Raw genomic sequence first — 9,262 nt, 5'->3', positions numbered from 1 at the left:
TCATGAAATCATGATTTTCTTTTTGAATAGTCTTCTTATAACATCTGCAAACATATTAAATGTTGGCCCAATCCAATCCAAAAGTAAAAAATCCAAAGTTAAACGATTAGTTTGGTATTGTATAAAGAACTTTAGAAGATTTTATTAAAAAAAAACTTTTATCTATCGGAGCATGCTATTTTAAATCTTTCTTTACTTAATAAAATCAACTAATGTGATGTTATTGGGAAAGATAACACAAAATTGCAGATTGTTCTAAATAACAATCGATTACTCGATTAAGTGTAATGGCGTACATCCCTATTTTTCTGGTCTGTCACTTGCTGTCAGTGTCAATCAACTGTCAAAAGTCTGGCGAATCTGGCGATCTGCGAGTTCGATCTGCTGAGTGTATTTTTACGTAAAAATGTATATTATCGAATAATTAATACGAATGATGGACGAAAACGACTTCTTCAGGCAAACCGTGCAGCACCTGGCACGATGTTTGTCGAATATAAACCCCACACCATGGGAAAAGGTATGTTACAAAATCACGTCAATTTTGTAATCTCTTCAGGAAATACTGTAAATCAAGTTTCGCAGTCGATTTCGGTAACATAATTAGCGTTACTTGACAAAACTTTAGCATTCAGACAATCATTTTAATCGCTGTAATATGTTTGTTTTTAGAGGTAAACAGATTGGGTATGATCTCATACTGTCCATGGTTTTGGTTATCATCGATTTGTTAGGAATTAGTTATGATTCATCGATTTATTGTTATTGTTTCATTTGGCTTGTTTGAAGTTGTTATTGAAGTTGTTCAATGTCATTGTAACTTGATAATTCAATGAGATTTTGTAGCAATAACAAACAGAAAAAGCTTTTATGTTAGCAGCCTAATAGAACACAATCTTTTTAATTATTTTCCTGATGCATGTCCATGTCAAATTTTATAAAATGATACATTTTCCTGTTATTGTTTTGATATATTGTTTGTTTTTAAATAAATCATAAAGTAACTCATCCTTATTGTCAAGGACAAGGTTCTATTTAAAATAAACTTATTTTTATTAATGTCAAATTCAAATTCAAACAAAAGACATAATTACTATCTTTAGCTCATTAAAACTTGTTTGTATTTGATGTCTCTTTGCTCATAAAAATGAGCTATAAAAACTCTCCTATACATTTTATTTTGCAAAGAGTACCTATGACCTAATTTTTATTTTTTTTGTAATATTGAATTATTGCTTTCTAGGTGAACACCCTATTCATGCTCTGCCCTCAAGCGGGCTCATCGCTGGTCGTGACTCCGCGCAGTCAAGAAGCCTGCATAGCGCTCGGACTGTACTTCCTCCAAAGTGGTCTCCAACACCAGGATAAACTCCTCCCGTACTTCCTGAAGGTCCTCAAATGCCTAGCTAACGCGCAGTTTGAGGAGCCGCTGTATAAGATCAAGAATGGCGACCGTGAGTACTCACTTTGTATAATATCATATACTCGTTAATTTGTAAAGGTATGTAGTGTTGCAAGACTACTCTGTGGCCAAAGTACACCCAGTTACTTATTAGTAATTTTTGACCAAAAGAAATCCTTTAACAAAACATCTTTCTGAACTATTTTTGGACTTATAAAAAAAAGGAACCTAACTGTAATGTAAAATTTTAATAATTTTTCTTATTTGCACTTGTACATTTGATCTTAACTTTACATAATATTAACATAACATAGTACATTTACATATTTTCTGATTAAAATAATGACAGTTTGTGGATGAGTTGAGAATATAATATTATTTATAACGTTTTTCTTTTATTATTGACGTTAATAAATCTTACACTGCTCTAATTGGCTTTTGAACTTGTTAACCGAACTGTTTACTCTAAAAACGAATATTTTTTGTTTTTCTATCACCACAAGAGCACGGACCGAGTGCAGAAGTGACCGCATGGGTCAGGAGGGTGAGGTGGACTAGTGAGTGTCCGTCCACTGTCAACGCTTAGCGATCACAGACATGCCATTGTTAGGGCTCGTTCCTATTATGGTACAACACTTCAACAGTGCTAGTTGGGTTTGAGAATTTTGTTTAATCGTTACTAGGTCTATTCTGTTTTGATATTAATTATTTTAATATGATTTTGTTTGATCTTAATGGTTTGTATTTGAACTTCCTAGATGGGGCCATTCTTGTAATTAAGAACTTTACTTGACGGTGGGTGGCGCCAACTTGTGAGCGCAAATAGTGTAGTGTAGAACCATTACAAGTGGTTAATTTAAAATCTATAATAGTAAAATTACTGGGCTTTAGTATTCTTGTTAGATTCTCATTTTCTTCACACAAAGGAACAAGGAAATTAAAACAGTGATAACATTTAAGATTCTTTCTTTAAAGTATTTTATTGCTCTTTTACATATCTACATTATATTCAGTTGTACAGTACACAATACACATTATGTAATTTTATCAACAAAACACACTTTTAAACAGACAATACATTGCACTATGGGAACGAGCCCTGATCTAGCTCTCATGTTTTTGGAATAATTTAAAATGCTTTGTGTATTTTATTTTCAAAATTTGCATGTTCTGGCTGTCTTTGATGCATTCTCATTAAATAGTTATCAACTTTAGGGTCTGATGCTGATGTAAATATTAGTTTCTCCTACTTGTCAACAACAAGTTACAAGTCTGATAATTATGAAAGGGACATAGAGCCAATAGTTTTGCAAATAGGGTTCAGCCGGGCTAAAATGCGCGCCATGATAAAATCTTATCGATAATGATGATGACGACAAACGTTAAGATTTATCGATAAAATGGCGCATTATACAGGGTGACTGGAAATTAGTGGGGAGGTAGTCTAGGGTTATTCTGATAGATACCACTATGAGACCTATCGTCCGTATTTATGTTTTTGTTTAGTAATGAATATTACTTATTTAGAAATCTTTGTTGCAAAACAAAACAAAGTAGGCCAAAATCACATTTTTTTTAGGATTTATTACTATTTGAAAATGTTTGGTTACACTCTTTAAGTAGGAATATCTTGGAAAGGGTTAAATAAGGACGGTAGGTCTCATAGTGATATCTGTCAGAATAACCCTAGACTACCTGGCCTTAACGGCTCCGCCTCTAATTTCCAGTCACCCTGTATGTTCACGTCACCGCAGCACGCATCCTAGGCCTTCTTTATTAGAACTATTAGAAGCGATATAAAGCGACGCCATGTTTACTTCTTTCCGTAACCACCGCTCATTCCGCTACCGGCGCTTCCGCCGGCGTTACCGCCGGCACTACCGCCCATTCCGGCGTTGAAACCCATGCCGGCACTGGCTGTAAAGCAATGATACCCTTAGTTATGAAATAAATTCAAATTCGAGTGTTGCAAGTAAAAATTAATCTACCTTCCTCGCTTCCTTCGGTCTGATCATCACTTTTCATCAGGAGATAAGAGCCAAGAGTTTCTGCGTTGTAAAAACACCTTTTTTAATTTATGGCAACACTAAAGCTGTTATTTTCTATTTTCTATCTTCAAAGGGGTTTGTGTAGTAATATTTCTTCATCATATTATAAGTATTGGCATTTTACACATATTAAACCTATTTCTTCAACGTCAACTCGTTTGACTAACACCGGGACTACTCAGTCCCGGATCTACGATTTTTTCGAAGCGGGGCAAAACATCATGGTTTGATTCGGCGAGTGGCGCCCCTTAGATCTGGAGCTGTCACTACTTACTACTCCCACTCTTCTGTGTTAGCGCATAACGCCGGGAAAATTCCGAGCCAATAGAAATTATGAAAAGAAAAATAAGTAGTAGAAAAAAAAGGAATACAGTTCCATTCCATTTTGATGCGCCATGGCATAATGTTGAGTATATAAGCCGGCACCATAAACTGGACTACAGGAGTTGATGTAAGACTGCTCCCATCCCACCCATCTCTAACTTACCACCGAGTCCCCCGCTGGCTCCAGCACTTCCCCCCGCGTTACCCCCCGCGCTACCCCCGGCACCGCCTCCTGAACTCGCCCCTAGAAATATAAATACATAATTTAGACTAAAGTATTCATTATTTTCTACTTATCTATATAAATAAAAATGAATTGATGTTCGTTAGTCTGATTAAAACTCGAGAACGGCTGGGCCGATTGAGCTGATTTTGGTTTTAAAATGTTTGTCGTAGTCCAGGGTAGGTCTAAACGGTGAGCAAATACGCGCGCGATATTGTTTTTCTGTGACAAAATACCACGCGGGCGAAGCCGCGGGTGGAAAGCTAGTTTTTCAAATAAATGTGCCTTACGAATCACATATTTATGGTCTGCAATGTCTTAACCGAACTGGTAAGAATACACTTATTTTCTGTGCTTGAACCTAGGACCTTGTGAGAGTCCAACTATAGCCATTTAACTACCGATGTGACGACACAGATATGCATAATGTATTTTACATATTTAATAAAAATACTAGAGATTATAGTATAACAATAAAATTAACTTACCGGATTGGGCGCCAGATTGCTGCTGAAAACTCTAGAAAAGAGAAAACACATATTCACTGTTATTGTTTTATCTACATTTTAAGACATGCCATTTTACTATCAAATATTATACTTACGTCTCCAATTAATATTGCCACCACAAAAACAATCAAAGCGTTCTTCATCATTTTAATTTTATTATAAAAAAATCTTTTAGCAAGTTATTCGTCTTGCGTCCAGTGAACGACACATTTTCATTTGACACCAGTGTTATTTATATGTGCCCCTTATTTTCAAATCGAGAGACATAATAGCCATGATGGGTTTATAATCTCATAGAATTGAAACGCCTGTGAATTAAAATCGCTCAGTCATGGTGTTAGGTTTGATTGCCCTTTAAACATATTTGGGTAAACAACGTCGTTATATTTTGGAATGAGCTAGAAATAAACTTTGTCATTATCGTGGTATTTTTAGGACGAAATAGTAAAAAAATAGAAAAATACATTTTAGTAAACTGCTCATATTATAGCGCTAGTCGGCTAGACTAGAAGCGTAGTGTAAAATGTCCAAGGATATTTATTTATTTATTTAGGGCCTACCTAAAAGATAAGGAGACATGTAGGGCTACTTTTCTTTTATTATCTTTGACGTTCATAAGTGCCAAAATACTGGTCAAAAATGAATAAAATATTTCATAATTTTATTTTATAAAAATAACTAATTTAAAAAAACTTAATAAGGTTGTTAATTATATTTTAGGTAGTCTAAAAACTTATACATATAAGTCTATAGCGTTATAAAAACTACACATAATTTCATACACAATAATCACCCACTAAGTTAGCTTAACATACCTATAATTTTTCCCACATTATGGACTTTGCAATAGATACATATAAGTACTTTATTTACCATAATAAGTATAACGATTGTCGTAGCCTGTTTATGTAGGAAGTACATCATTAGTTTTAATGGTATCGAACTAAAAATAGTGACAGAAAATAAACAAACATTATTTTTATTTCACTAGATTTCAATAGGTATGATAAAAAACTTGTACCTATTCATTTGGGAACGAATGTATGACGTGAGGACGAAAGTTGTGCGACATTGGTCGACTGTAAGAAAAAGATGACGTCACATATCACCAGACGTTGCAGACTGACGTCGGTTTTTCCGAAATTATGACGTAATAATATGTCCGCATAACATCGTTATACTTCGCCTGAAATGCATCCAACTTTGTCCCATAAGAATACAAAACTATAGGGACACACATTCACTCATCGCTGTTCAAGCCACTAGATGCATCAGCTCACATTATGTATGTCCTTAGTTTATTAAAATACTAACTCCTTTTAAAATTTTCAGGTATACCAATGTCAGAGAAGTTCAGCTTCTGCCTCAACACACTCCTCTCAGACGTCGCCTCAAAACAGACAGCGATCAGGGAGGAAATCATCACAGCGCAAATAGAACTTATGTCCAACCTCACAAAGATCATAATGAACTGCCACGAAAGCAAAGACTACACGCAGAGTGTCTCAAAGCTGCAGCTGTGCAAGAATACCATACCGGTTCTGATAGGTCTTGCTAGATCTATGGGAAGATATGCGACTATAGATCCTCCCTTACTCTGCCGGTTGTTTCCCCAGCCGAGCAGTCCGGCCAAAGCGAAGGAGGCTGAGCCAAACTTTGAGTATTCTACTCTGGATAAGAAACGAAAGTTCAACCAATTCAGGCCGATTATACCACGATCATTGTCCGGGAATTTGAACCCGAACAACGAGATTTTGATTGAGAATGGGACCGACACGATTGACAGTGCTGGGGGTACATTAAAAAGGGGGTCTCTTCACAGCTACAGTTCGGTCCCTTACGATCCGACAACGTACTTCTTTCACAAGTTTGGATCCAGTTTCAACCAGTTTCCGTACATGAGGTTCTCGGAGTCGCCCGAGAAACGGATCAGTGTGCAGTTCTACGTGACGTATCTGCAGTCGATACTGTCGCTCGCTAAGAAGCTGCTGACCAAAGATTTGCTGGCATTTTTAGATGAGGAGGCTGAGGATATTCACGCTTCGGGGCAGATTCAAGTAATTATTTTTCCTATAAAAGCATTATTAATTTAGAATTATTCAAATAAAACAGCCGCCTAGCTCGTTCTCCGCATAATTCGGTCATTTTTGTGAATGAACATCTATTTTATTCTTCTAGCAGTTATTCTAGTTAGTTTCTGGTAACCCATAAACAAATAAAGTTTGCTTTATTTGGGACTAGATGGCGCTGTTGTGTAACTTTGTATTTTTTACGTTTTCTACTAAACCAGCTGCAATTTATATTTATGTTATGATTTCAGGTGTTCCCATACAAATCATTTTCGGAAACGCTAAACTTGGTGATGGTGACATTGCTGCGTGAGTTGTTGCAGCATCAGAAAGACCTGCCTGGACCGTTCACCAAAGATGTGCAGGTATACATTTTAAATTAGGAATTAGCATCATTTCAGCCACTGGACGTCCACTGTTGAAATAACTGAAGGTTCTGGAATGAAGGCCCGATCCGTAGCGCAACTTGTTGACCTCATATTACTTATCGTTTATGCTATTTTCAAAAACTTCTTTCATGATTTCGCGGGTAAAGCATAGTATATGAGACTCCACCGATACCACAGTTCCACCTCTCTTTCCAACACTGCTCCTGTATACATAGTTATCTACAGTTGGCCACAAAAAACCCAGCCAGTAAAGTTTTTGTTGTCATGGGATACGGGACTATTCCCACTTGTCGTTCCCACCGCTGCAACACCTGTGCAGCCAGGATCTACAGCTTGACCTCCAATAAAAACCCAACCGGTAAATCTTATGGGATAGTGTTTAGTTAACTTCTTCTCAGCACCAGCCCCTATGTTGCTCGAAGTGGTGGTAGGGCAAGCTATATTCGGGACGTGTGTAGGCGCCCTGTAGCCTTATTCACGTAAAAAAACGTCAACGACAACAAAACACTGAGTTGCGATCCTATCGAGTAATCTTTCTATCAAAATGACCCTTGTGAATACGGATTTAGAACTGTTTTTCAATTGGACGACGTAACAAAACTTCAATGACAACAAATCGCTGAATTGCGATACTATCGAGTAATCGTTCTATCGAAAATGACCCTTGTGAATACGGATTTTTCAATGGGACGACTTCTGAACGTCAGCGTGATCTTGACTGTCAAAATACGTGAATTAGGCCACTGGAAAGGGCCTAAGTACTGAATAAAATCTTTCACTTTGACTTTTAATATTACTTAAATGAAATTTGTAACTATTAAAATTACAGGAATTTGTCAAATGCCTCTTCCTAAGCGGCCAAACGGAACTGCAAAGTCGCCACCACGACGCCTCTGAGAGGGAGGACAGAGAGACCAACTTTGCTACCGTGAACAAGTTCAAAGTCAACGTCATGGCTAACTCGGCATGTGTCGACCTGCTAGTGTGGGCTATTGGGGATGAGACAGGTAAATTATCTTGATAACGTTCGTTCGTTTCAGCCAAATGAAGTCCACTGCTGGACAAAGGCCTCCCCCAAGGTTTTCCATAATGAACGGTCCTGCGCTGCCCGCATCCAGGCTCTTCCCGCGACCTTTACCAGATCGTCGGTCCACCTAGTAGGAGGCCTGCCCACGCTACGTCTTCTAGTGTTGATAACGTTACTTGGAATCAAACATAATTTGACATATTCAAAGAACGAGGGTTTCCCTATTGCGTTCACCAGTTGGCCTCGCGTCAGTAAAGTTTTGTCACTTGTTGAGATGTCAGTAGCGCTAATTAGTGAGCTCCTTAAAGAAACCCTAATTGAATCACGTTTCATAAGGCTCATAATTAATCTAATGGTTTAAATTACTTTTGCATACAGTAATATTATTATTATAATCAAGCTTTTAATTACTTTTGACGTATAAAGTATAATATCTGAAATGTATTACAACTGTAGGTTTTACTCAACAAAAAAATTATAATATTTATTTGTATTCTGCTACTGATATAAAATTGGTGTTTTAAAATTTTGAAATAAAATTGTATTACATATTTATTTTTATCACATTTATTTATTATTTATTTAATCGACGACATTATACTAACATATTTGAAAATCTTCCGTCTAAATAGAATTTCTCAACATAATTCCACTTCTATCCACTTACGTTTACGATTTTAATGTATATTAACGTAAAGTATAGCCTGACCAGGAACATAAAAACCCTCGCCATGTTGCGGAAAACTAATGGTACTAATTTCTTTTAATGGCAACAGTAACTGAAAACTTCATTGACATGTCACCTTGCATGTCAGTCTATTGCTGTCAAAGTGTAAACAAACTTTATTTTAAATGTGCGCAATTGATTTTGTGAATTATATTGCTAAAATCTTTTTATAGTCGTGAAAGAAAAGTGGTTCACAATGTGTTAAAGTATTTTTCGAAGAGAAATACTAAGGGTTCGGACAATATTTTCATTGAATAATGTTTCCGACAAAGGTTGTCAAATTGACTGACATGTTTATCGTATAGTACAGTCCACTATGAAAATTAGCTGTGGTTTGTTTCAACTACCTATTTTAATTTTTTTTGTCACTTTCTAAGTGTTGAATTTTATGGAATTGGGAAAGAAGTACCGAGTTTGAAGCGTTCATGAGCAGACATTGCAGTTGAATATTCAAGTTCTGAATTTGATTATTGATGAATAATAAAATAAATCCTACTAGCTCGATTGATGGTTTCCTTTAATTTATTTAAACCAGGTTACCTAT

General features: G+C 36.3%; 2 protein-coding genes across 2 annotated transcripts in view; one reads left to right on the top strand and one right to left on the bottom strand.

Moving 5' to 3' along the window:
• The first annotated feature begins 357 nt into the window (after positions 1 to 357).
• LOC135082442 (phosphatidylinositol 4-kinase alpha) overlaps positions 358 to 9,262 on the top strand; it is a 50,797-nt gene continuing 41,892 nt past the window's right edge. Inside the window, exons 1-5 of the mRNA XM_063977237.1 lie at positions 358 to 520; positions 1,244 to 1,454; positions 5,839 to 6,563; positions 6,827 to 6,940; positions 7,794 to 7,971. Of these exons, the coding sequence (XP_063833307.1) occupies positions 434 to 520; positions 1,244 to 1,454; positions 5,839 to 6,563; positions 6,827 to 6,940; positions 7,794 to 7,971 (1,315 nt within the window). The 5' untranslated portion in view covers positions 358 to 433. The remainder of the gene's footprint in view (positions 521 to 1,243; positions 1,455 to 5,838; positions 6,564 to 6,826; positions 6,941 to 7,793; positions 7,972 to 9,262) is intronic.
• On the bottom strand, positions 2,352 to 4,715 carry LOC135082159 (merozoite surface protein 2-like). The gene is made up of 4 exons (XM_063976915.1): positions 4,602 to 4,715; positions 4,486 to 4,516; positions 3,938 to 4,018; positions 2,352 to 3,319 (listed from the first exon to the last, which is right to left on the bottom strand). Exons 1-4 carry the CDS (start codon positions 4,650 to 4,652, stop codon positions 3,216 to 3,218), a joined length of 267 nt encoding a protein of 88 aa, XP_063832985.1. The 5' UTR covers positions 4,653 to 4,715; the 3' UTR covers positions 2,352 to 3,215.

This window comes from Ostrinia nubilalis, chromosome 21 (assembly GCF_963855985.1).
Source record: "Ostrinia nubilalis chromosome 21, ilOstNubi1.1, whole genome shotgun sequence".
Lineage (NCBI taxonomy): Eukaryota > Metazoa > Arthropoda > Insecta > Lepidoptera > Crambidae > Ostrinia > Ostrinia nubilalis.
This window is presented reverse-complemented; position numbering and strand designations above follow the sequence as displayed.